General features: G+C 33.8%; 3 protein-coding genes and 2 non-coding genes across 9 annotated transcripts; all 5 read left to right on the top strand.

Annotated features, from left to right (window-relative positions):
- The first annotated feature begins 72 nt into the window (after nt 1–72).
- On the top strand, nt 73–4,419 carry LOC25500953 (serine/arginine-rich splicing factor RS41). 4 transcript variants are annotated; one of them, XM_024773382.2, is made up of 7 exons: nt 73–220; nt 341–471; nt 2,769–2,881; nt 3,180–3,418; nt 3,568–3,852; nt 3,946–4,050; nt 4,139–4,419. In XM_024773382.2, exons 2-7 carry the CDS (start codon nt 366–368, stop codon nt 4,173–4,175), a joined length of 885 nt encoding a protein of 294 aa, XP_024629150.1. In that variant the 5' UTR covers nt 73–220; nt 341–365; the 3' UTR covers nt 4,176–4,419. The 4 variants fall into 4 exon arrangements, with proteins under 4 accessions (XP_024629150.1, XP_024629153.1, XP_024629152.1 ...); XM_024773384.2 differs by lacking the exon at nt 73–220 and adding an exon at nt 2,346–2,597 and having other exon boundaries at nt 338–471; nt 4,139–4,366; XM_024773386.2 differs by lacking the exon at nt 73–220 and adding an exon at nt 2,346–2,605 and having other exon boundaries at nt 338–471; nt 4,139–4,366.
- A 5,954-nt stretch (nt 4,420–10,373) lies between these two features.
- LOC25500952 (protein CELLULOSE SYNTHASE INTERACTIVE 1) lies at nt 10,374–14,368 on the top strand. 2 transcript variants are annotated; one of them, XM_013589486.3, is made up of 3 exons: nt 10,374–10,776; nt 10,965–11,011; nt 12,427–14,368. In XM_013589486.3, exon 3 carries the CDS (start codon nt 12,479–12,481, stop codon nt 14,162–14,164), a length of 1,686 nt encoding a protein of 561 aa, XP_013444940.1. In that variant the 5' UTR covers nt 10,374–10,776; nt 10,965–11,011; nt 12,427–12,478; the 3' UTR covers nt 14,165–14,368. The 2 variants fall into 2 exon arrangements, with proteins under 2 accessions (XP_013444940.1, XP_039685272.1); XM_039829338.1 differs by lacking the exons at nt 10,374–10,776; nt 10,965–11,011 and adding an exon at nt 11,738–11,756.
- A 530-nt stretch (nt 14,369–14,898) lies between these two features.
- Nucleotides 14,899–14,969, top strand: TRNAG-GCC (transfer RNA glycine (anticodon GCC)). The gene has a single exon. It is a non-coding gene; the product is annotated as a tRNA-Gly (tRNA).
- Nucleotides 14,970–15,219: 250 nt separating this feature from the next.
- On the top strand, nt 15,220–15,290 carry TRNAG-GCC (transfer RNA glycine (anticodon GCC)). The gene has a single exon. It is a non-coding gene; the product is annotated as a tRNA-Gly (tRNA).
- Nucleotides 15,291–21,925: 6,635 nt separating this feature from the next.
- Nucleotides 21,926–25,594, top strand: LOC120577466 (uncharacterized mitochondrial protein AtMg00810-like). The gene is made up of 2 exons (XM_039829006.1): nt 21,926–22,102; nt 25,091–25,594. Exons 1-2 carry the CDS (start codon nt 21,926–21,928, stop codon nt 25,592–25,594), a joined length of 681 nt encoding a protein of 226 aa, XP_039684940.1.
- The last annotated feature ends 1,710 nt before the right edge of the window (nt 25,595–27,304 follow it).

Below are 27,304 nucleotides of genomic sequence, written 5' to 3'. Positions count from 1 at the left end.
AAAAACTTATTTATGTGTAAACCTGTTAAATTGTTTTATATAAAATGTATCCCGTGCTTGGCACGGGGCGTTACACTAGTATATTACATGATAAAGCTGCTCTGTTAACCCACAGAAGTAACTATCTCTATCACCATTTTCTCTTTCCTTTGCATTTCGTAATTTCCCCCAAACCTCAACTCTAGGGTTTCATTCGCAAACCCTATCTCCCTCCGAAAAGGTACCAATCCTTCAACGGATCTTCAGATCCGCCACATCTCCTTCTTCTTTCTCCAACAATTCGTTCAATTTCACCGTTTCCGAATCGCAATAATCCATTTTTTCTTACATTGCATTGCAGGTTTGTTGCAGAAGCATTCGGAAAAATGAAGCCAATTTTTTGTGGAAATCTGGATTTTGACGCAAGACAATCTGATGTTGAGAGGCTGTTCAGAAAATATGGGAAGATTGATAGGGTGGACTTGAAGTCTGGTATAACATTCTTCATCATTTCATATTTTTTTGGTTATAATTTTGAGTTTGTTTTAAGTTTTAGGTTTAAAGTGATTTTTTTTGGAGGTTAATTAGTTATTTACTATTGAATAAACTATCAAGTTGGTCCTTAAACGGTCACTCTCTCACCAATTTAGGATATGTTTGGACAAACAACTTATTTGCAGCTTATAGAGCACGCGTTTATCAAGATAAGCTAAGAGGTTATGTATAAGCTTGCATAAGCCATTTTTATAGCAAAAGATAAAATAAAGTTAACTTGTTTTTGTATATGCTATAAGCTGTCATTAACTGTTTATTAGAATAGAAAATATTCTTAGTCAATTTTTGTATTAAATAGCCTTTAGTAATATTTTTATGTAAATTAAATATTAAATAGGATAATTGCCTTGCTTCTTTCATATATGAAATGTGTATATATACAGAAGTGTTGAATCAGATTGATTCTACAAAATATTACTAAAGGCTATTCAATACAAAAGTTGATTAAGAATATTTCCTATTCTAATACTGTTTTTAGAAGTTCTCTCAAACAGTCTCACAAAACTTATGCCAGGAGATAAGCTCAAATAAATCAATCCAAATAGGCCCTTAGTCCCTGAAGCGTAGAAGTATACTTGGTGGTCCCTCATTTCCTTTTAAAATAGAAGAGAGAATGATGATTCAGGGGCTACCTTGATGGATTAAAAATAATTACAAGACTATTTAGTGTATTTCTATAATTTTGAGACTAAATTGATGAGAGTGTGATAGTTTAAGGTCCAACTTGATGCTTATTCTTTACTATTAGTCTCTTGGATTGACTTATATGCACTTGTGGAACTGGTTCGGAGAGCTTATGAAATCAACTTAAAACAAGTCTATAAGCTCTCTAGGATAGCTTATGAAAACAATGTTATAGGTTATTTGACGCTGTTTGACCTTGTTTTATCTCGTGCTATAGAAATAACTTATACATACGTACTTATATGATAAGCGTTAATGCTATAAACACTTAATTAAGCTGGTTATCCAAATAGGGTGTAGGTATTCTCTTACTATGGTCTGTGTTTTTAAATTGTAAGTTTTGTATATTGGATGGCCAAGTATTATTTTGGCTGTGATGATTGTGAGCAGTTTGCTTTGTTGTGCTGAATTTGTTGGAGTATTTTGCTTGATTTTGTTATGTGGTGGTTGGATAGATTTTACCCAGATCGATTTTATAGAGGTAGGTAGGTTCTGTTACGAAAAAGCAGATTCACAGATTGGTGACCGGCGTTACATGATGGATGGTGGTGTTTGACAAATTTGAAGTCAAGATGAAAGTGTTCTATTGTGTTGAGTTGCAGTGGGGTTATAGTACTGTTTGGAGAAAGGAAAATGTTATGTACAACCATTGAAAGCGATCGTTTTTCAAAGAACTCATTGACCCTTTTTTGATATCAGTTTGGACTTGCACACAAAATACTTTAAAAAAGAATTAGAGACAGGGCCTAAATCCTACGTGATTGCGAAACTTTTAAACATTTCAAATTGGTCTTTTATATGCTGCACATTTGGCAAAGGAGAGTGCTAGTAGTGCAATCCTTTTATTTGTATGCTTATGCTAATGCCAAGGATGCTTGTAATTGTAAAACTGTACAAGCGCTGATTTTTAATTTTTTTTGGCCTTAGCTTTCTGAACCTTTTGTTTTCATCTTGAATTTGAATTGGATCATGCGATTTCCGTCCTCAAATGATTCTTAAAAGGGTCAAGATGGTGCTCTTTGACTTGTTACTTGTGAATGGATGTACATTTTCTTTTCCTTTTAAAAGAAAAAAAAAAACTGTCATTAAAATATGAACCCCCATACTCAACAATTTCTTTGTGGCAGGATTACTTGGATAATATGAATGTCCATGCTCCTCTTAGATGGATGTGCTTCTCTGCATTTCTTTTATAGAAGTGCCCCAGCTTCTCCTTCTTGTATTTTTCCAGAAGAAATAATCTGATCCGCCCTAGCCCTGCCATTCTGCATTTCCTCACTCAGCATTCATTGCTTTTTCATTCCTCATGACTTTTGCTCACTGTTCAATTTCCGACATGTTTCAACATATGAACCATGATGATTTCACAAATGTGGCAGGTGTTGTGGTACTTCCTTACAGTTTATTTCTGTTTTATGTTGAATTTATCTCTCATACCTGATATCCTGATGCGGCATTCCTCCCTACGCCATCTTGATGAAAGGAGTCTTCAAATAATATTGAACTGAAATATTTCTGCATGGTTTTATTTTAACATTCTTGTTTTGTAGGTTTTGCTTTTATCTACATGGAAGACGAACGTGATGCCGAGTATGCAATCAGAAGACTTGATCAAACAGAGTTTGGTAGAAAGGGGCGCCGAATTCGTGTTGAGTGGACTAAGGTATGTTGTAATAGTGAACTGCATTAGGGATATCTAAACAATGTTGATTGTTATGACGCATCATCATGTACTTTAAAGCTTGGCATTTGGGGATCATTTTGGTTATAAATCATTTTGGAAAACTTTACCACATTTTGTTAGATTTTAATAATGGTGTGATATTATCATGAGAATTGCTATACTTTTGGTGGATGTTTTCATTTGTGTGACAGATACATTTGCATTCAAATGAATGATTTTGGAATTATTTAATTTTGGGTATTTTAATATACACATTCTGTTATATTATGTTTTTTAGGCAGAACGTGACAACAGAAGGTCTGGTGGCGATTCAAAGAAATCTTCAACTAATACAAAACCATCGAAGACTTTGTTTATTATAAATTTTGATCCTGTTCACACCAGGACAAGGGATTTAGAGAGACACTTTGATCCCTATGGGAAAATATCAAATTTAAGGATCAGAAGGAATTTCGCTTTTATCCAATTTGAAACGCAGGAAGAAGCCACTAAAGCTTTGGAAGCAACTAACCTGAGGTTGTAATTACCTGAGTTGTTGAATAGTTATTATTTTTCCCAAGTTTTATCCTTTAGAAACATAGTACATTCCACCATTTTTGTGGAGAGGAATGATGGTAAGGGGCTATATATCTCAATGGCTTAATTGTTTTATATTTGATGTGCAGCAAGTTTATGGACCGTGTTATCACAGTGGAGTATGCTATAAGGGATGATGATGTCAAAAGGGATGGATACAGTCCTGATAGAAGAGGTCGTGGCTCCCCTGATGGTAGGTATGGTCGTGGCTCTCCTGATGGGAGGTATGGTCGTGGCAGATCCCCAAGTCCTTATCGTAGAGGTAGGGGTAGCCCTGATTATGGTCGTGGATCAAATCCTGCTTCCAGACCAGAACCAAGAGGAAGCCCAAAGTATGAACGAGCTGAAAGCCCAGCGAATGGGAGATATGATAGGTAAGATCCATTTAATTAATTTTTATTTGATTTTTTAATTTTATGGATAGTAACATATCTCATTGTATTTTGGTAATTTTACTTTTCATGCAGCCGATCACCCCCACCCCGTGGATCAAATCCACCTTCCAGACCAGAAGCAAGAGGAAGCCCCAAATATGAACGAGCTGAAAGCCCAATGAATAGGAGATATGATAGGTATATGATCCATTTAAATTGTTTTTTTTTTTAGATTTTTTTTGGGTAGTTTTATCATTATGTTCTAACTATTTTACTTTTCATGCAGCCGATCTCCCCCACCTCGTGATAGGTCACGATCTTGAGGAGTAGCTGAATAGAACTGTATTTGAAATTGTTGCTGGACCATTTCTTTTTTCCGTTTCAACTTATGTTAGTCCATAGTTTGGCACCAAGAAAACCCGGATTTCTTTATTGTATTTACTTTTATTTGTGGTCAGGATCTAATGTGCAATCTGCAAAGACATTGTTATATATTAGATACAGTTATGCTACACATTGCGTTGTGATTTTTCTTTTGAAAAATTATTTACTTAAAATTTTAACCAATGGTAATCCTCTTCCTTGTTGCTTGTTCATATATACTGATTGGATCTGCGAGCCTTCTTTAGTGACTTTCACATGATTAGTCTTGTAGTTGCATCCTTGCTTATTCTGTTTCTACTTCCTATAATTGCTTGTTATTGTTATAAGGGAAATGTTAACTAGTGCCCCGGGGCACTAGTTAAGGAATTATAAAAAGAAATGTTTTCTTAGAAATTATGTATGTTATTTTTTAAAACTTGAAAAAGTGTTGTTTTAAATGTTAATTTTCTCTTTTCTTGCTATTTTTAGTTGCCCGGAGGCACTGGTTAACGTGACTCTTGTTATAATTCCAAATCTTGGATTTTGCTCAATAGTGTACTTATTAAAGTTTATCTTTGTTGTTTGTTATGGTGCCCTTTGTTCCATTCAACCATGTCACGAGCAATATGTTGTGCCCAATTATGGAACAATCCGTGGCAAGTAGCATCCAATCAGGTGGATAAACGAGTTGTCTTATTTGTTGTTTGGATTGAATTTTTGAGGGCTGGAGTTTGACTTGTCTCAAACTCAAGTTTTGAATCCCCTTTCATATTTTTATGAAAATTAATCGAGTTTCAGAACTTATTTGCAACAGTGTCAAAGCATGACCTTTGCACCCACTAGGTTTGAAAATTCCGGATCTCGAGTTTTAATGGTTTACTCTCTTGTCTTCATTCAAGTGTTTAAAAAATTTCAAATGAATTTGTGTTGTCTTCTACTCCCCTGTCAAGTCAAGCATATAATTAGATTTTATTTGACCACGTCAAATATGGCTAGCTTATACTCCTTATGTGATAACAATTGTTATTTTAGACAATTGATATTTCTTAAGAAAATAGTTATGTAGGTTTCTTAAGAAAATATGGGACTATCGAAGATTTTTCCATAACAATAGGATTGCACCAAGGGTCAATCTTAAGTTCTTATCTTTTTACTTTAGTTTTGGATGTATTGACGGAACACATCCAAGAGTTAGCACCGAGATGTATGCTTTTTGCAGATGATGTAGTCTTGGTGGGTGAGTCGAGGGAGGAAGTGAACTGGAGGCTAGAGACCTGGAGGAAAGCCTTAGAAGCGTATGGATTCCGCTTGAGTAGAAGCAAGACGGAGTATATGGAATGTAACTTCAGCGGAAGGAGAAGTAGGTCTACCTTGGAGGTGAAAGTTGGAGATCATATCATACCCCAAGTTACACGGTTTAAATATCTTGGGTCCTTCGTACAAAATGACGGAGAAATAGAAGCAGATGTAAGCTATCGTATTCAGGTTGGGTGGTTGAAATGGAGAAGAGCCTCATGTGTTTTGTGCGATAAGAAAGTACCACTTAAGATGAAAGGAAAGTTCTATCGGACAGCCGTCCGACCGGCGTTGTTGCATGGTACGGAGTGTTGGGCGGTTAAGAGTCAACATGAGAATCATGTAAGTGTAGCAGATATGAGGATGTTGCGTTGGATGAGTGGTAAGACTAGACATGATAGGATTATGAATGACACCATTAGAGAGAATGGGGGTAGCACCCAGCGGCGAAGCTAGAATTTTTTTTATGCAGGGGCCAAATATAAAGGAAGAATAAAATATTTTTAAAACAAATATATTAAATTTAAGGATAAAAATAATTTTAGTCCCATAGATTATAGTTTTTTAGGTTTAGTCCTTACAAAAAATTTATTCAATTTTTGTCTCAATTTTTAAAAAATTTACTAAAAAAGTGTTTTTAGTCTTGTATTTAATCTCTAACAAAAAATTATGGACAAAAATCAAACAAAATCTTATAAACACAACTCAAAAATCGCAAATGTTCTAAAGACTAAAAACAAATTTAATTTGAAAATTAATCAATACATGAAAAAAAAATGACAATAATTTTTACTTATATGAAATGTAAATTAAAGCATCAACAAAGGATTAAAATTGACAATAGCTATTTAAAAAAGTTGTGTAAAATGCATTTCAAGAAACCAATTGTATCCATAATTGACCGTTTACTAAATAGATTAATAATGTCTTTTCCAATGTAAAACAAATAGGTTATTTGCAAGAAACTCAATGTCCATTTAATTTGTTTATGTTAATTTTCGGCAACTGAATTTGTTTGGGGCAGCTCAATGTTTGTTATTTGGGGTAGCCGAATATTAATTTGCACCAACTTATTAAAGATTAATATATTTTTTGGAGTAGCCAAGGCTACCCCTTGTCAATGAAGGGTTGCGCCCCTGGTAGCACCTATAGTAGAAAAGTTGGTAGAAAATAGGCTTAGATGGTTTGGGCATGTAGAGAGAAGACCCGTAGATGCCGTGGTAAGAAGAGTAGATCAAATGAAGGAGAGTCAAGTTAAAAGAGGTAGATGAAGACCTATGAAAACTATTAGAGAAACCATTAGAAAGGATTTAGAGGTCAATGAGTTGGATCCAAATTTGGTGTATGATAGAACACTATGGCGTCATTTGATCCATGTAGCCGACCCCACTTAGTGGGATAAGGCTTAGTTGTTGTATACTCCTTATGTGATAACAATTGTTATTTTAGACAATTGATATTTCTTAAGAAAATAGTTATGTTGGTTTCTTATTAAACTTGTGTAGACAAAATACATATCGATCAGATCAGACCAGATTCCCATAGTCAACCATGACAAGATCCTAGAGGCTGGGCCTCGGTGAAGGATCATATAGTCTATCCTAGAGGAAATATCTAACTTAACGGAAAAATCACCATAACTATTTTCTTCTCGGAAAGAATGGACGTGCGAACATGTCCATCTCGTTGGTTATGCAAACACGTTTAAAAGAAAGAAAAAATATTCGTACATCCACTTTGTGACAACTTTTTAGACAACTTTCTCTCTCATACTCACATTATGTTTTTATTCTCTCTCTTCATTTTTCTCTCTCAATTATTTTTGACCAATAAAAAAAGAAAAAAAAAAAATTGTATCAAAAATTGTTTAAAATGGTTGTTCAATTATCACTACTTAAAAAGAGAGATGATAGGGAGAGAAACTTTTTGTTTCCTCTAAAAGGTATAGTCTGGAAAGTACTCTCGACACCCACTTTGAAGGTCATAAATCGGAAAAGGAGCCCCACGCCACACCTATCTAGTTGCGTTGGCGTACTCAATGATGTTTCTGGTTTCCCCCTATTTATATGCATTTTTCTCCCATTTGATTACTCTATGCATGCACCTCTTTTCAAAAAAGAAAAAAATGTATGCATGCACTATGTTTTTTTTTTTGTTTTTTGTTGAAGGTATGCATGCACTATGATAATTATCTCGTTGTATAATAATCTATCAATAAAACCAATGATGTTTCTTACCCTTATTTTCCCATATATCTCTTTCTCTCTATACACATGTGTCATGTGTGTCTGTATGTCAAAGCAACGTATTTTTTAATATTAATTTTGATTAAGCTCTACTTTGAAAATTGTCATTATGTAAATCAAATATACAAAATTTCACACAATTTTAAACAAATTGATAATTCATTTTTATAATTGAATTTAAACTTTTAAATATACTTTTTGAAGTTTAAAAAGTATGATCCCATATTTTGATGTATATCTTACTAATTTTACCTTCAATATAATAAAGTAAATTTGATTTTACAAAAAAAAAAAAATGCATGTGCTAATATTGTATTATTCACATATATGAGTTTATTAATTTAATATTTTATATAAAATTATAGAAATTATGTAGTTTATTGCTAAAATAAGTTGATCCTACTTCATACTCCATATGTTCCTTTTGAAATGTCACATTCGAAGGAAAATTTTGTTTCAATTAAATTGTCGTTTTTGAAGTTCAATGAAACATCAATTATTGATTTGTCAATAATACCCTTAACTATATATTACAAAAAGAAAAATATATGAAATGAGATAATAAATGATTAAGAGTAGTATAGTTTGAAAACTATAAAAAGACATTTAAAAATGTGATAATAATTGTTATTTTAGCAATTATGTGCATGGGGACATGTAAACGTGTGTGCACGTATATGTTCATATAAAAAATGGTTAAATATGTTTTTAGTCCTTACATTTTGCGTCGTTATGAAGAATAGTCCTTACATTTCATTAATGTTTTTAAAATCCTTACATTTTATCTCTGTTATAATCATTGTTGTTAATTCTCTAACGGAATGCTGATGTGACAGTTAGTGAGTTTCAATTATTTTAAGGTTAAATATATTTTTTGGTCGCTATATTTTGCGTGACTTTGAAGAGTAGTCCTTACATTTTGGAACCCACTAACTACCACGTCACCATTCCGTTAGAGAATTAACAGCAGAGACTAATTTTGATAACAAAGATAAAATGCGAGGATTTTAAAAATATTTAATGAAATGTAGGGACTATTCTTCAAAAAATGCACAAAATATAAGGATTCTAAACATATTTCACCATGTAAAAAAAATGTAAGTATGCATCTCTCCCTATGTATATGGGCAACATGCATATGTGTGTGTATGCAATAAAAGAAGTGAAAATGTATTTCTCACTAACATCCATAATCGAACTGTCATCACAAGTCACAACATTGATTGTATCTTCTGTGCTTTTCCCATTCATGTCAATTTGATTTTTGGCATAAAAAAATAACCTTGAACTTGAACACAAAAATGTCAACAATACCAAAAAGCATGCATGCATGATTTCTTCAATCATTTTGTAAGTATTTGCTGGTTCTCCGCCAGTCACGTACACGGTGTGAAGTTCTACTTTTTATTCACAAATATTCAAATTTGGAAATCCAACATCATTTCTATTTTCTAGCAATTTCATATTAATTTCACATACGTGTCAAACTCATGATTAACACCTTGTTTTGTTAGAAAAATAAAATTGTAGGAAAGAAAATTTAAGGGTGCGTTTATTTCAAAGACTCAAAAATTATTCCTAAGTACAACATACCTAAAAATATAAAGACGAGTTATTTTTGGGTAATTTTAAAAAAAAATTGTACCTCTAACCTAACTCTAACCTACCACATTTGAATCAAACTTACTCTAATCAATATTTAAACAACAATTTTGTAACTTAATTCATCGTTAATAATTCTAAAAACAAACATGCAAATCAAATCTTAAAAACCTAAATATATGAAATTTCTCCAAAAAATTTAACAATTAAAAAAAAATGCAATAGAATAATAAACATTTACTTGATTTTGGAGTAGAAATCAACATTGATTGACGCAAGAATAAAGAAAATCGCACTTGAAGCAAGCAAAATCACACTTGAAGTTTTTGAATATCAATGGTTTCTGTTTCTGAATTTGTAGTTCTATAACATAACACTACATGACTTAAGTCACGTTGATATGTACTAAACGTGAATTAATTCACACCGATTCAATGTAACTTAAATTACGCTGATGCTATGAATGTGATTTAAGTCACATAGAGATACTTTCGGTACTTTCCTGGAGAATGAGCAAAAGTTAATAGAAGAAGAACAATTTTCCAATTTGAATGATCTTGAAACTCTTGTCATGACCAAGTACAATACAACCCCACTTGTGTTGTTAGTAAAGAAAAAAACAATCACATACGCTCCCTCCAATTACAAGACAGATTCCTCATCCCCACCATAGAAAAATACATACGTTGCTTCATAAAACATGAGTGGCATCTTCGCAATTTCACCACAAATCAATGTCAAACATATTCAAATTCAAAACAGTGAACACAGTTCTAAGATCTTCATAAATAATCTATCCACTTCACACACGTGTGATTTCAAACCTATTTTGAAAAGTATTACCCTACCCCACATGACACGTGTCACTTTTCTCCATCTCATCCTAGATTCCTAGGTAACGTAAGATAATAAAAAAAAAACAAAAACAAAAACCTTAGCATTTTCAAATTTTAACTAATCCCAACGGTAACGTTTCTGTCTTAAAAACAATCTCAACCGTTCAATCACTGAATCTTCTCCACATTTAACTCTTATAACCACCCAAAATCTACATTCACTTCCATTTTGTAGTGTGAGTCAAAAAGTTTGATTTTTGAATCATGGGTTGTGAGTAAATATTGTTATTTGTAATTTGTAATTGTACCCTTTTGGTGTTTGATTCTCAATTATAAATTATAATATATAAGCGTTTCTGATTCTCATAAATCAAAAGTTACGGTTTTGATGAAAATCCAGTTGTATTTTTGATTGATGAGTTTGGAAGCATTTGAAATTGTGAATGTTATAAGCAAAGTTTTTGAAGGTTGGTGTAGTGCTCTCTATAGACATTTTCTGGATTACACAGAGTGTGACATTGAGTTTGAAGTTTGAAGATTAAGCTACATAAGCTTGTTTTCTTACTTACTCATTCTTAAAGGTTGGTTCTTTTTCTTCATTTTGTAATTTTTTTTTTCTTTTTTGCTTTGATTTCATCACTTTTTACAGGAAAAATAAATTATGTTTTTCTTTTCTGTATTTTTGAATTATTTTGTGAAATTGAGCTATTTTTTTGTAGCTTATGTTTGTGGAGTTCTAATTTCTTTCAGTTTTATTTTTTGCTTACAGAAACAGTGAAAGGATCAGTTGTTTTCAGCAAGTCAAGTTTGTAAGAGGTAAATTTATTCAAATTAATTATCTTAATTTCTCATGGTTGTTTTTATTTTCATGCTCATCTCTACTGAATTTTACAGTAATAATAATAATTTTTGTGATCTCTACTGAATTTAACAGTAATAATAATAATTTTTGTGATAGGTTATTACAATAATTGATTTATTTTTTTAAACTCGATATGTGACACATGAACGTACTAATATGAGAGGTTCAATTCCACCGTAATAATTGATTATTGATTGGAGATATATACTTGTATTGAATACAACTTGTTGATAGAGACTTACTTGTCTTCCCTTCAAAGCAAGGCTTCTCCTTTTTTATGAGGACAAAGATGTAAAATCACATCTAAGAACTCTCCTTTGATATCATGTCGAAACTTTTTTTACATTAACTTTGACACTCTTTCCACCAACCATGATTTGCTTCAATTACCAAAACACCCTTATAAAGTAACCATTATTACATTTTGTACAAGTTAATGTATGTGAGGTGGATATTTTTAAGCCTAATGATTTAGATTTGTATAAAAAATAATAATATCCACCGACGGCTACTTAATTGAAATGTATTGTTATTGTTAGTAGTTACACGCCAATTCCTTCATTTTCATCAACAGCCATTCTCATAAACCATACTTTATCTTTCATATCAAAATTTAATAATGTGTTTTGGAATTTTCCAAAGGGTATTAAATGATCACTTGCTAAAGTAAGAGAAATACTCATGGGGTGGCATCTTTAGGTACATCACATTTTATAGTCAAGTCATGATCTGAACTAATAAACAAGCTTCTTGTGTGATTATGAGATTCTCATAAGTTATTTTTGTTGGCCTACTCTTTTGATATTTTTTAGTTATTTAAACTCGGTATTCAGTCTAAGGACCGAATAATCTGAGAGTCTGATCCCTCCGTCTACTTGCGGGGTCCAATTTAAAACCAGAACAAAACTTTCTATGAACTAACTTACTAAAATTGTCTCAGGGGTATCAAACTTCAGACATTAAGAAAAGCACACTCTAAGGTCTCAAGCCAACATCAGCGAATAAACCCAAGTTTTAATCCCTAATTATTTTATAGATCTTGTATCTATTTACAAATTGTAAAACTGCACTCTTTTAGCACCTAGAGAGGGATTTCAGGACTAAAAGCATGCAAGTTTATAATTTGTAAGAACCAACAAAAGTTTAGATAATTATAAGGTTTAAAAATATTTTTTACTCTTTATATTTATATGTATAAGAATTTTTCTATTGGAGTCTTGATTTATAATATAAGGATTTGATGATAACTACTGCTCCACAACCTTCTTAACTTTCTATATACTAACAAATAAATTAATATCATTGTCTTTCTACAATTGGTATCTTTGTTTGGTCATTTCTTTAAGCTTGCTTTTCTTCTGTTCTACAGCTTTGGTGATCAACATCATTTCTACAACACCACTCCTACAAATTTTCAAACCATGGTGGAAGATAGTACAGTTGCTGTCACAGTGGATACATGCTCAACAGAAGAATGGTTGTTGAACTCACAAGAACTTGTTCCTATTGCTCTTACAAAAGCAAGAGAGGTAAAAGGATTTCAAGGTAGGTGGAAAATGATCATTTCAAAATTGGAACAAGTTCCATCAAAGCTATCAGATTTATCAAGCCACCCTTGTTTTTCAAAGAATGCACTTTGCAAGGAACAATTGCAGGCTGTGTCAAAGACACTAAGAGAAGGTATTGAATTAGCTGAGTTATGTTTGAAAGAAAAGTATGAAGGAAAACTAAGAATGCAAAGTGATCTTGATGCATTAATTGGTAAGCTTGATTTGAATTTAAAGGATTGTAGCTTGTTAACAAAAACTGGTGTACTTGGTGAAGTTACTTTGCAATTCAATGTTTCTGGTTCTATAACAGAATCAGATATTGAAACACATTGCAATATAAAGGAGCTACTCGCGCGCCTTCAAATCGGTCATTTGGAATCGAAACACAAAGCTTTGGATAGACTTCATGATATTATGAGAGAAGATGAGAAGAATGTTTTGGCTGTTTTTTGCAGGAGCAATGTTGTTGCTTTGGTTCAGTTGCTTACAGCAACATCAACAAGGATAAGGGAGAAAACAGTTAGTATTATATGCTCTCTCGTTGAATCCGGTGGTAGCTGCGAAAGTTGGTTAGTTGCTGAAGGTGTTTTGCCACCACTTATAAGGCTTGTTGAATCAGGTAGTGCTGTTAGTAAAGAAAAGGCTATTGTATCTCTTCAAAGGTTGTCTATGACGGAAGACACAACTCGTGCAATCGTCGGACATGGAGGGGTTCGTCCGTTAGTCGAGCTTTGTCAGATTGGTGATTCTGTTTCACAATCTGCAGCTGCTTGTACTTTGAAGAACATTTCGGCTGTTCCGGAAGTGAGACAGGTTTTGGATGAAGAAGGTGTTGTTAAGGTTATGATCAATCTTCTTAACAATGGAATGTTGTTAGGAACTAAAGAGTATGCTGCTGAGTGTTTGCAGAATCTGACTGCTAGCAATGAGAATCTGAGAAGGTCTGTTATATCAGAAGGCGGCGTTCGGAGCATTCTGGCTTATCTTGATGGTCCACTTCCTCAAGAATCCGCTGTTGGTGCATTGAGGAATCTCGTTGCATCGGTTTCCGAGGAAACTCTGGTTTCTCTTGGATTGCTTCCTTGTTTAGTTCATGTTTTGAAGTCAGGATCGTTAGGTGCGAAACAATGCGCTGCATCAGTTATATGCAGGATTTGTAGCTCAATTGAGATGAAGAAAATGTTAGGTGAAGTTGGTTGCATTCCTCTATTGATCAACATGCTTGAGGCTAAAGCAAACACTGCTAGAGAACTTGCAGCACAAGCAATTGCCAGTTTGATGATTTTGTCTCAGAATCGGCGAGAGGTTAAAAAGGATGATAAAAGCGTGCCGAATTTGGTTCAATTGCTTGATCCTAGTCCACAAAACACTGCGAAAAAATACGCAGTTTGTTGCCTTGGATCACTTTCTTCTTGTAAGAAATGTAAGCGGTTGATGATATCATATGGAGCAATAGGGTATTTGAAGAAGCTTATTGACATAGAGATTCCAGGAGCTAAAAAGTTGCGTGAAAGATTGGAAAGAGGGAAATTGAGAAGTTTGTTTAGCAGAAAATAATGGAAAAATTCCATGTTGGAACTGTTTAGTTTTTGTATCATTAAGCACTTTCTTATTCACTTTTGTTCTTATCAATGTTGCTGTTTCATTGTCTGAATGAAACAAGTAGCTTAGAATGTAAAACTGTGGTATGCAAAACCTTGGTAATTTGTGTAATCAATGTTTAGATTATATATTTAATCAATCTTGTAATCAATGTATCAATCAATGCTTAGATTGTGTAGTCTCTAATCAGTAAAACCTCATAGTAGTACTAAAAAACGACAACCCGGTACATTAAAACCCCTGCATATGTAGGGTCCGGGAAGGGGTCCCACCATCCGGTGCACTAAAACCTAATAGTAGTACGATTACTTTGAATTTTGATCGACAAATTATGAAGCACAATCCCATATACTAAAATAAAATTGACTCTTAACAAAATAAAATATTTGATTGTAACATGTGTTGATGTTGCGTCGATATATGTAAAACACCATACACAATTTCAATATGTCAAACACCATAACACTTTTTACTTACTGTCACAAGTGACACAATCATTTTTCTCCTAAAAAAACTTGATGACAAGATAACAAGGACCAAAAGAATTTTTATTCCTCAATTTACTGAATGAATTGCAAAATGATATTTTACAATGTATATTAAGCAACAAAGGAAGAATACACAACATTGAAAAAGAAGAATAATATGATGATGATACATATAGTATATTATTAGAATTGACCAACAAAGCACCAGTGGTCTAGTGGTAGAATAGTACCCTGCCACGGTACAGACCCGGGTTCGATTCCCGGCTGGTGCAACTTCAGATGGAGCTATGATGATGACATCTGTGATGTTAGGTAACATCACTTATCCTGAAATACTGGATGACATATATACCCCTGAGCTCCTTCTTTTTTTTTTTTTTTTTTTCATTATTTCTTTTCATCCTTTTTTGTGCTAGGGAACCTTATTCAATCAATTAAAGAGGTGCAACATATTGAAACGACATTGAAGAGCTGGTGTACTAAAACAAGATATACTATGTTCTCATAGATTGTAACAACAAAGCACCAGTGGTCTAGTGGTAGAATAGTACCCTGCCATGGTACAGACCCGGGTTCAATTCCTGGCTGGTGCAACCCCTGAATGAGCTATGATGATAATGCATGTGGTGTTGGGTAACATCACTGTTATACCCTGATTTTGGACCTAAAAATACTCGTTCAAATTTCTTTTCTAACACTGATATTTGTCAATTCGCTGTTGTTTTACTCTGAATCTTTACTCTCTTTTCATCTGCATATTTTACTGTCTCTGTCTCAAAGCACGTTCAAGCTCAATTTTCTTGCATAAAACTATTCAAAGTGTCTTTTCTTGCATTATAAGTCATTTAAGAACTCTCAGAAACATCGCATTACTTTTCTTGCGTTTTATTTCAAAAAAAATCATACAAAAGGGTATTTTGGTCATTTCCTGCAGTGGAACCCATTTTAGTCCCTGTGTTTGCCTCTGAGTCTTTTAAACCTGTCTGTACAAATCATTGTTGAATCTCTGTTTAAAATCATTTCAAAAATTGCATTTGAGTCAATTTGAGTTAGTTTAGTCCCTAGGGGCATTTTGGTCTTTTCCTGTCAAAATTTCGACAGGGAGGTATTTTAAAATACCTCATGTCAGTAATTGGTTCGTTTTAGTCCTTTTGTTGATTTTATTTTTTGTTTCACTTTACGTTTTTTCAAATTACCAATTGTAATCCAATTTTATTTTAATTTGCATTTTAGTCCAAAACATTTAAAAATTTCATTTCAGTCCTTTTTTTTATTGCAGTCCAGTCCTTTCACTTTTCTTTTTTGCAGAAGAGTCCCTAAGTCCAAAAACAGATGGCATTCCCCCATTGGTCCAGGAATACACATGGCAGTCTATAAATAGCATTATTCTGCACAGATCCACACAATCATTGACACATCACCAAAAACAGATTTCAATTTTCTCTCTCTTTTCTGTTAGATCAAAACAGAAAAATCACCAAGAACAAACTAAAAAACCCTAAAATTTTCCAGAACTCAAATTCAACAGATTCATCAGTTTTTCTCCGATTCTCAGAGATTCATCAAAGAATCTTCATCACTGAATCGTTTTTGCTCTACAATTCAAGTACGAATTCACCACTGAAAGCGGCAAACTCAAGCACGATCGCAGAGGCGTTTTTTTTTGAGGAAAAAGAAGAGGGAAAGAAAAGTCGAACCGGTGAAGAAGAAGAACCGATTTATTTTCGGATTCACACAGCAAAAATCCACAAACAGAATCAAATCGAAGTTTTCCGAAGAACTCATCCGAAATCTCCAACCGAAAATCACAGGTAAAACTCAAACTTCATCTTTCTTTCTCAAGAACATCAACAAAGGCGAATCAAGTGTATATCTGTAGAATTTTAGAAGTTTCTAACCGAAAAAGCAGAAAAAAACTTGAAAAAGCTTCATTCAAAACCGCAACTTCAAACTCAGATCTACTCCGATTGAAATTCTTTTTCAAAAAACTAAGCTCAGATTCATGCATGGGAGAAAAAAGGATGTTTGAAAATGTAAAAAATTTTTGAATCGGAGCAAATTTTTTTTTTTCCGGCGGCGGCGCCGCCACCTCGCCGGAAAAATATGGCTCGCCGGAGAAGACAACTGGATTCTAGAGAGAGTTCAGACTCTCTCTCTCTAGAATTCAAAGAGGAGAGAAGTTTTTTGTGGATTTTGTGTTTTTTTTTGTTGAATTCCCTTTTATATTACCTTGCTTTCCTACGCGCGCGCGTGCATGCTATTGGATGCTCCCTCACGTTGTGAGCCCTCAGATCCGGATCGTTCCAAGATCTGAGGGCTGCTTTGCATCTCTTTTCCTGATTGTATGTATGAGTGGCCTTTGACGTTCACGTGACCTCAAGGCTAGACCGTTGGATCTCAGATCCAACGATCCAGGATGCTCTTGGGTGGATTCATGTGTGTGTAGTCATTTAAGGTCTTTTGTGTTCCTGTTTCTTTAAAACTCTTTGATTTGGATCATTTTGATCTAATGGTTGTGATGAGATCTTGAGGTTTAAATCCGGACCTCTGGATTCATCCAACGGTCCAGATTAAACCATGCTGAGTCTTTTTTTATTTCTTTTTTTTAACTGTTTTTTTTTCTTTTTTTTTTTATTTTTAAAATACTGTTTTTACACCTTTTTTGACATTTTTGTGTTTAGAAAAATTCCTAAAAATTCCTATATATTTCTTGATGTATTTTTTTTTCTCTCTTTTTTTTTCTTTTTGATTGTTTCTTTTTCTTTTTCATCATTAAAATTGATAAATATATATGTGCTTTTTTTTTTTGTGTCAAGAAATAAAGTGTAAAATATTCCTATAATTGTGTTATAATGCTTAGCTTGTATGTGTCCTTATTATCCTCACATTATAGCTCAAAATCAAACCTCTTTAACATTGCTATGATGAGAGAATTATAGGTCATGTGCATGTCTAAGTGTTATAACCAATTCTAGGTATATTTTGCCATTTTATTTCATTTCATTGCTCTTTTCTTTTTTGCTATTCTATTCAATTTTGTTTACCTTTTTTTTTTTTTTTTTTTACCATTTTCATGCCTTATATCACTAACCATTTCATTTCATGTTTCATTTATCCCATGAGCATCTCACCTCTTTCATTTCAATTTCTCATAGTTTAGGCATTATCTCTTTTTTTTCTTTTCTTCTTAATTTCTATGTTAAGATGGTTATGTAATATTTTAGGCTAGTTTAAATTCATCTTTTAAATTCTTGCAAGACCATAGCATGTATTTAGGACTCGATGTAAAGGACTATAGACACTATAAGTGATGTACACCGACACAAGCACCGACACATGCACACACCCCACATGGATATTCTAGATGTATGATTAGGGAATGTATGTTTAGATGTATGCTTAGGTCTTACAACGCTTAGACAAAAATCATTTTCCCAAAAAATGTGAATAACCTCACTTGAAAACCTTTTTTCCAAAATAGGAGTCAAAACTCCTCATTTTCCTTTTATTTTCTTAAGTAAAAATCTTAATGAATTTTAATCATACTTAGACTTTATTTTGCAAAATAACTAATTCCACCTCACATTTTCCAAATCTCACGCCCTTGAGGCCTCTCATCTCCATTCTTCAAAATTCCTCTTTTTCTTTTCAAACTTAAAATCAACTGACAAAAACAAAAACAATTTTCGAGAATGAACTACGTTTGGTTTTGATCCCTTAAAAGGGTACGTAGGCAATGAGTTAAAACTCCTCCAAGCCAAGTAAAATAAAATCTCAATCATCTTCTCTCCCCCATTCTTCACTCAAATAAAACTTCTTTTTTAATAAGTAGGCAATAAAAATAAAGCGTAAGAATAAACTTAGGAGAACGGTTCTTATGGAATACCATAATCGTTCCGGGTGCCTAACACCTTCCCGTAGCGAAAACGACCCCCGAACTTAGACTCTAAGGGTTTTTCTCAATTTTGCCCTTCCCAAGAAAAAATAGAGAATATCAAAGATTGAAAGGTTCAAGCCTAATTAATGACTTGACACCCGAAAATCGCGATAACAATCACCTATCTTGAAAAACTGGATGATAAATATACCTCTGAGCTTCTTCTTCTTCTTCTTTTTTAACTTCCTCAGATTTATGAGTCTTAAATATCAGCTTCATTTAGAAAAACATGTATGTTTTATATTTTTGTCAGGTTGTTAAATGTTATGAAACATCATCCATAAAGAAATGAGAGAAAAGCTTCAAATTTTTTGTATTGATCAAATAGAATATTACAAATGAGTAAAAAAAAACCTTATAAATAGGCATTAAGTTCAAACTTCTACTATCTCACCATAACACTAACATCTAACCAATCTATACCTCCAATGTTGAATTAATTCCTTAATATGAGATGAAAGAGATACCTAACTTCAACTTTTTCTGTTTTTTTATAATTTCTTGTTGAAATTTTCATGAGTGTGCTGAACAAGTTCCATCAAAGTTATCAAATGGGTTAATAGTGCTTTACCCCCCTGTAATATAGGTCATTTCCGGTTTTCCCCCCTGTAAAATATTTTTTTTGAATTTCATCCTTGTAATTTGAAGATTTTTTGGTTTTGGACCTTCATGGAAAATTTCACTCCCTGTAATTTGAGCAAATTTAGGTTTACCCCCTTGTAATTTGAGAAAATTTCGGTTTACCCCCCTGTTAATTTGAGCAAATTTCGGTTTACCCCCTATCATATCTTTGATTTTGTACTGTCAAAATTCATGAAGGTCCAAAACCAAAAATCATCAAATTACAAGGACGAAATCCAAAAAAAATATTTTACAGGGGGTAAAACCGGAAATGACCTATATTACAGGGGGGTAAAACACTATTAACCCTTATCAAATTTATTAATTTCTGCATAGGGGTGGCTATGGTTCAAATGCTGAACGGATGCTACTATTCGCACCTCCTTTTCTATCCAGTTTTTTCAAAGAAAAATTGCACTCACATTTTTAATTTTTGAGACCTCTAATGGCTCACATATTCTTGTCCCTTTTTCTATTCTGAAGATACAAATACCCCAAGTTAATCAGTGTGGAGCTAGGAATTTTATAGAGCCTGCGCAAAATTGCACATTTCCTGCAGATAATTTTATAGACTTCCCATATAATGGTACTTCCTTCCTGCAGATAATTGCACATTTCCTGCGGATCCTAAAATCCTAAGGAAACAATTACCCACGAAGATATTACATTTACCTGGGAACCAAAATCCTTGGCAAAATTCGCAGGTAAACCCGCAGGAAAAGAGAGAGGTTCTAGCAATAGATGGACTTGCTACAAAGAAAGTAGAAGTTGATCCTGGGCTAGTGCCCAGGCTAGCTGGGGTGGCTCGTCCCCCGAAGTTAATGGCGCTGGTGCTTTGTTAAGTGTCAATAACTAATGTTTAAAGAATATCTTCCATATGGAACACTAGACTAGGACACATATTGGATTCAATATAGAAATGTATTTCATCACAGTTTCCCTTTGTAAATTTTAAAGAATATCGACTCCTTGTGATATATGTCATTATGCAAAACAAAGAAAATTATCTTTTCCCTATAGTTTCACTCGTACTTCTAATATTTTTGATTTATTACATGCTGATATTTGAGGACCATATGCCATCCCATCTATTTCTGGCCATAAATATTTCCTTACAGTAGTTGATGATTTTAGTCGTTGTACATGGATCATTATCATGAAAACAAAGAATGAGGCTAGACAACATCTCGCCAATTTTATTTCTTTCATTGAAACTCAGCTCAACTGTAAACTCAAGTGTTTAAGAAGTGATAATGGGCCTGAATTCTTAATGTCTGACTTTTATCAAGCTAAAGGTATTATTCATAATCGATCTTGTGTTGAAACCCTTCAACAAAATGGCATTGTTGAGCGGATACATCAACAAATCCTTAATGTTGCCCGAGCCCTTTCCTTTCAATAAAACATTCCTATTCCTTTTTGGCATTTTTCTATGCAGTATGCAGTGCATATTATAAATCGTATTCCTTCTCCTCTCTTTCACAATAAATGCCCTTACGAATTACTCCATAAACAACCACCTACTCTTCTCCACCTACAGGTCTTTGGTTGCTTAGATTTTGCTTCTACTATCCAACACAACCGTTCTAACTTCCACGCTCGTGCTAGAAAATATGTCTTTCTTGGATATAGAGAAGGAACCAAATGATATCTTTCCTATGATATCCATTCCAATTCCTTTTTCTTGTCAAGAAATGTAATTTTCGAAGAAAGTAAGTTTCCTTTTTTTTTCTTCTTCCCTTTTACATCTTCTTCTACTTCATCTAGTCCCCAAACATCTTTTGATTCCTATGATCTCACTCTTCTTGACGAGTAGGACTCCATCCTTCATCAACCAACTTAGATTAATAATTAGCCTAAACCATCTTCTACTCCATCATCTAAGCCTACCCCTCCGACTTCTACTCTTCCTCCTGCACCTGCAGCTCCTTCTCCTCCTCCTACCACCGATGCATTGAAACATTCTACAAGACCTAAAACTAAACAAAAAATATCTTGAAGATTATCACTGTAGTCTGTAACGCCCACTTTCGTTTAATTATTTATTTAATCGAGTTTAGGCAATTATATTATGTTTATATAATATATGTGTGAGTTTTGTTGATTTAAGATGATTTAAGTTGATTTGAAAGATTTGATGTGTTTTGGTGATTTGATAAGATTATGAGACTTATTTTATTGTTAAATAAAATAAGATTTGAAAAGAAAATAAAAATATTTAGTTGAGGGCTGTTTTGAGATTTTAGATAGTTTTGGGGGAGAAAGTGAGATAAGATAAGATATTGGGAAGAAGTATATAAGAGATAGACCTAGTTTTTAGAAAACAATTGCACGTACGATCAAACTTTGGAAAAAGGAGAAAAAAGCCAAGAGAAGAGAGAATCACTGATAAGTGCTCAAAAGTAACATATTTCATGTGTTAACTTAGGCAAATTAGTGTCTTGTTTTGCAAGTTATCTAAGGAAAAGCTACCGTTTGAGTGTAATATTACCATTTATGCTTTACATGTCTGATTCTACCCAATTTATGCAGGAAATGACAAGCAAGGACCAAAAGAAGGAAACTCCTGAACCAAGGTCTGTTCGCTTAAGCGAACCCCTGTTCGCTTAAGTGAATCAGTTACAGAGAGCAACCGTTCTGTTCGCTTACAAGCACGCCTTCAGTTCGCTCATGACAAAGCTCTGTTCGCTTAAGCGACCTATGGTTTGCTTAAGCGAACCAGTTCCAGAGAGCACCAGGATTCTTCGCTTACTAGCACGCTTCCAGTTCGCTCATGAAGAAAAGGTCATTTCGCTTAAGCGACCTATGGTTCGCTTAAGCGAACCAGTTCCAGAGAGCTCCAGGAAAGTTCGCTCACACGTTCGCTTACGTTTCGCTTAAGCGAAGTTCATCCAACTTCAGAAGATAAGGACCACGTGGCAGCTCCTCAATGGTCAACATTAGATTTCCTGGATGTTCGCTTAAGCGAACTGGCACGCAGTCAACCCATATAAATAGTTTTCTGTTCTCTTTCCAATATATTCTATTACATTTTTATTCATATTTTTCTGGTTTTAGAGAGAGACTAGGGCTTTTCTAGAGAGAGAAACACAAAGCAAGGTAGTTAGGAGTAGATTCAAGCCAAGATTTGTTGAGACATCATGGATCTTGTCATGGAATCTTCACCCTTTCTTCATCCTTTGCAAAGCTATCATAGACATATGTAGCTACATCTACTCTTGTAGTTTTGAGGTATTCAAACAAGCTATTATGTAATCTTTTGATCTTTTAATATATGGTTCTAGCTTATTTATTCAATATTGTTGTTATTCTTGCTTTTATTGTTTTATTGAGATTCAAAATGATATGGACACATACTTTTGAATCTAGAAATAGAATAACAATCTATCTTAAGTTATCACTCTAGACATGGATGTTAATATTTGATAATCGCTTTTAATCTAGAACTTAATGCTTTTGGGTAATTTAATCGGTTCGGAAATCGTCGATTAAACTACCCAAACGACTTTGTGATCGTTTAAATGTTTGGGAAATCGATGTTTAAACGATCCCTTAGAAATAACGATATCATTTGAACACGAATGATATTGTCGAGTGATTGTGATAATATAGTTTAAAAAGCTAGAATCCGTTAATCGATCGAGAGATTGCAGCTGTTACGCTTGGTTGATGTCTCTAACCGCAAGCAAAATAGCCTTATCTCTTCTCGTTTTACTATTATGTCGATTAGGAAAATAATTTTACACAAACAAACAATTTATACCCAAACAATTAATGCGACAAATATTGTGAAAATGCTTATGAAATACGCAACTCCCTGTGGACACGATCCTATTATACTTACGTGTAAATAGTTTTATGAGAGGTAAAAATCCTTCATCAATCACTAGGAGGGCTGATTTCTTCAATACAAGGTAAGGGTGAGACTAATAATTCAGTAATATTGATTGTTGTAGTTCTGATGACTAATTGACAAAGTTAGGATTGATTTAGAAAAGTTTTGAAATTAGGTCAAATCCCTAAAATTGATGATCAAACGGTAAAACTGACTTAGATTGATGTAGAAACCATCCTATAACCTTAGAATATGTTTAGGATGAATTATGGATGTGAAATTAAGCTTAGAACCATGTTAGTTGATGAAAATTGTGTGAAAACTGCATTCTGTCCGAGCCAAAATTCATCGCTCGCCATAGTGAGCAATGATCCTCGCCTCGCGAGGGATGAATGTTCATCGCTCGCCACGCGAGCCCTTTCCCTTCGCCTCGCGAGTTACAAGTCGTAGCTCGCCACGGCGAGCAACCCTACTCGCCCTAGCGAGCTTGACCAGAGAGCATGTCATTTTCTGAGTTTTTGACTTTTGAGTTGAACCTTAGATGCCTTTGAGTACCTTTAGGTGCCTACTATTGATTAGGAAAGGATTTAGAACGAGATTGAACCTGGAAAAACCTTAGTTGGGATTCTGGCTCGTATTCGCCATGGCGAGCAGATGCTCTCGCCTCGCGAGCACTTCCAGAACTGAGTGCTTTTGAGGATTGTGAGACCTGAGCTGTTTAGTTTGGTTAGGAAAGGAACTTTAGGTACTAATGTGACCTATTAAAGATAATGACTGTGAACTGTGAAGTTTTTACGAACTGTTAAGAGATTATGAAATGAAATATGGATTGATTGCCTTTACTTGAATTATTGTTGAATGATCAAGAAATTGTTGAGAATGATTTGTTATTAAACCTGTTGTGATTTGATTATGCTGCAAATGTTATTTAACTAAGTTGCATGTTATGAATAAGCTGATGATGAACTCCAAATTATTGGATGTATATGTGTTAAGTTGATTAAGATGTTTTGTTGTTAGAGTCCATGCATTAGCATTCATTGAGCTTTGTCCTCACCATGATAGGAGCTTTGTCCTCTGCACGTTTAGGAGCTTTGTCCTCCGCACGATGAAAGTATATTAATACTTATGATGACGATTGGTACCACATGCATATAAGTGTCTAAGTTGCATTGTCGCATTTGTCAAGTTTAAAGATGTATATGTTATTGATTATGATTGAAGTTGTGATTACTTGATAATTGTTTATCAAAGATGCTATGTTGTTTAAGACTGATAATGATGTTATTTATGATTTCGAATTACATTGATTAATGTTATTGTGTTATGAAATCTCACCCCTTCTGCTTGAAAATGTTGCTCTTCGTATGAGTAACTTGCAGGTGATCGTGCTTAAGTTTGCAGTTGCTGTCGTGAGTGGCCCTTCCTCACTGAGTCGTCTAGGTCGCTCTGATACGTAACGGGATGGGGTGTTTGTTATGCATGCTTCATTCTTTTACGTGAACATTTATGATTATTTTTATGATGTTGATTAACTCATTTGAGATATGTTGATGGGGCCTACGTGCCAAACGATTTATGAATTATGAAACAATTTTCCACTGCAACGTTTAAGTTATTTGGTTAAATTGTTATTTAACTGATATTGGATTATGTTAAATGTGATATCCCGTTTGTTTATGTTGTTTACTCTGATAATTGTTTAAGAAATTTTTATATTGGGAAAACGGAGTGTTACATAGTCTGCTACCACTTCTTACACCAACGTATGTAAGCTTCAAAAATCTCTCTATTGCCTTAAACAAGCAAGCCGACAATGGTATGCCAACCTTTCAACAACTCTTGTTTCCATTGATTACAAATATTCCTCTACTGAATACTCTTTATTTACAAAGACTTCTAGTACAAAAATAGCAACTCTTATAGTTTACGTGGATGATATTGTCCTCGCGGGTGATAATCTCACTTAAATTCAACATGTCAGATATTCCTTGGATCAGCGGTTCAATATTAAAGATCTTGGCAAACTTCGCTTCTTTCTTGGTCTTGAGATAACTCGATCTCCGAGTGGTATCTTGCTCAATCAACACAAGTATACTTTGGATTTTCTCTCTGACAGAGGCCATCTTGCCGTGAACCCTTGTTCTACTCCCCATGACTCTTCCTTGAAACTACATGATCCAGATTCTCCCTTATATCCTGATGAATCTGCTTTCAGAAGCTTAATTGGACGCTTTTTTTATCTCACTACAAGTCGACCATATATTACATTTGCTGCCCAGCAACTTAGTCAATTTGTTTCTCGCCCCCAAGACATTAATTTCCAGGATGCTACTCGTGTCTTGAAATATTTGAAGCGCTTCCTAGAAAAGGGACTTTTCTTCTATGCCAATTCTCGTTTGAAGTTGTCTTGGTTTGCTGGCTCGGATTGGGCATCTTTCCCGGCTATCCATTGCTCTATTTCTGGTTACTGTGTCTTTATTGGTTCTTCTCTCATCTCTTAGAAGTCCAAAAAGTAATCTACGGTTTACCGGTCAAGTTCGAATATCGCACTCTCGCTAGCCTTTCTTGTGAATTACAGTGGCCGGAATATTTGTTTCACGATGTTACTTTTTCCCAACCTGCCTCTGTCTACTATGACAATGAATCTGCTATTTATCTCGCTCATAACCCCACCTGTCATGAGAGAACTAAACACATTTAGACCGATTGTCACGCGATCCGTGAGAAAATCCAGAGTGGGCTTATTCATCTCCTTCCATTCCTTCTTCAGCTAACTTTGTTATGTGCTGACCAAACCGTTGTTATCGCTCGCTTTTGGCTCCTTAATTTCCATGTTTGGCCTTTGTGACATTAATAGTCCAACTTCTAGGGCGATATTACTTAATAAATATGCTAATTTATCTCATTTATAGTAGAGAAATCAGTTAGCTTTTTTCCTAGTTATTAGTTTATGTCAGTTACAATACTTCAATAGTTTTAGAACTTTGTATATAAATCAATAGCAGCTCTCTATGTAAATCAGATTTTTACATAACAATAAAATAAGAATTACATCTCATTTCTTATTTCTCAGACATTCAATTTAATACTTGAGTTTATTTTCATTTGGATTCAAAATCTAGTACAAATGCCAATAACAACAAGCAACCTCCCTTAGAAAAGAAGAAATAATAAGCCTAGAATCAGACGAAGAGACAATTTGCTACCCTTAACCTTCGAGGTACCCTTGCTTGTTTTCCAAATTCAATTCCATCTTAACATCCACAATCCTCCTCCCTAGACCCCTAATAAACAATATATACGTAAATCTCATGCAAAACAACATCAACAAAAACAACATTTGCTAAAAAAAAAAAAAAACATATAATCAAAAACAATGAAAAGAGGAGAAAAAGGGTTACCTTATCTAACGCCTCTTTTACAAGAGAAATATCGAGAATTCTTTCCATTGATAGAAATAGAGAGTTTAGTGCAAAAACAAAAAATGCACAAGACTTCAAAGAGGAATTAACTTCAGGTCTATGGTATCACAAGTTTTTTTTTTTTTAATATCAATCCTTCAAAGCAAGATTGCCACCAAAATCCTTTCTAATTAAAGGTCTTGGTAGAAATGCTAAAAAGTTGGTTAACAAAATTTAACTAAATATCATTTCCTACCCTAAAAATAACTAAACAATACAAATCTTGTGAATGTGTGCAAATGTTTACTACTGTGCAATTTATTATTCACCCCAATCATAATAAATATCAAATTTTTCTTCAAAAAAAATGAAGAATATTACATTTACACACAAAAAAAATTTAAAAAATAAGGATATAATTATGTTGTAAAAGAAAAAAAATTCCATTTTAATTTCATGGATGTTATATTTATACTTACTTTTTCATTATCCCAATTATGCTCTTAAGCAACTTTTTCTATAATAAAAATCGTTGTTGGTGTCAATAAAAAAAAAATTTATATATAATTTTTTGTTATATTGTTGGCGTCATTAAAATAAATAATCATGATTAGTTTGGTTTGTTATAACTCGAAAGTAACAAAAATTTATATTATTAGTCTTAATTCAAATCAGAATTTCATAAAAAAACACAGTTAGCGCAATAAAAATAGCGGAAAGATGGGCACGTGAGTGCCCATCTTTTCGCAAGTAAGGAATAAAAAAATGTACAAGTGTTTTGGAAATCTGGATATGCCCCATTTAATCTTT

Source organism: Medicago truncatula, chromosome 8, assembly GCF_003473485.1.
Source record: "Medicago truncatula cultivar Jemalong A17 chromosome 8, MtrunA17r5.0-ANR, whole genome shotgun sequence".
Classification (NCBI taxonomy): domain Eukaryota; kingdom Viridiplantae; phylum Streptophyta; class Magnoliopsida; order Fabales; family Fabaceae; genus Medicago; species Medicago truncatula.
Note: the sequence above shows the minus strand (reverse complement) of the source record. Positions and strands in the feature narration are given on the sequence as shown.

Bases quoted from the DNA above. Each gene is read 5' to 3' on its own strand.
- LOC25500953 (XM_024773382.2), top strand. From the start codon at position 366: ATGAAGCCAATTTTTTGTGGAAATCTGGATTTTGACGCAAGACAATCT. The intron at 2,882-3,179 runs GTATGTTGTAAT...TATGTTTTTTAG, and splicing joins TTCGTGTTGAGTGGACTAAG to GCAGAACGTGACAACAGAAG. The intron at 3,419-3,567 runs GTTGTAATTACC...TTTGATGTGCAG, and splicing joins TTGGAAGCAACTAACCTGAG to CAAGTTTATGGACCGTGTTA.
- LOC25500952 (XM_013589486.3), top strand. From the start codon at position 12,479: ATGGTGGAAGATAGTACAGTTGCTGTCACAGTGGATACATGCTCAACA.
- LOC120577466 (XM_039829006.1), top strand. From the start codon at position 21,926: ATGACAAAGCTCTGTTCGCTTAAGCGACCTATGGTTTGCTTAAGCGAA. The intron at 22,103-25,090 runs GTTCGCTCACAC...TCCTTGGATCAG, and splicing joins TTCCAGAGAGCTCCAGGAAA to CGGTTCAATATTAAAGATCT.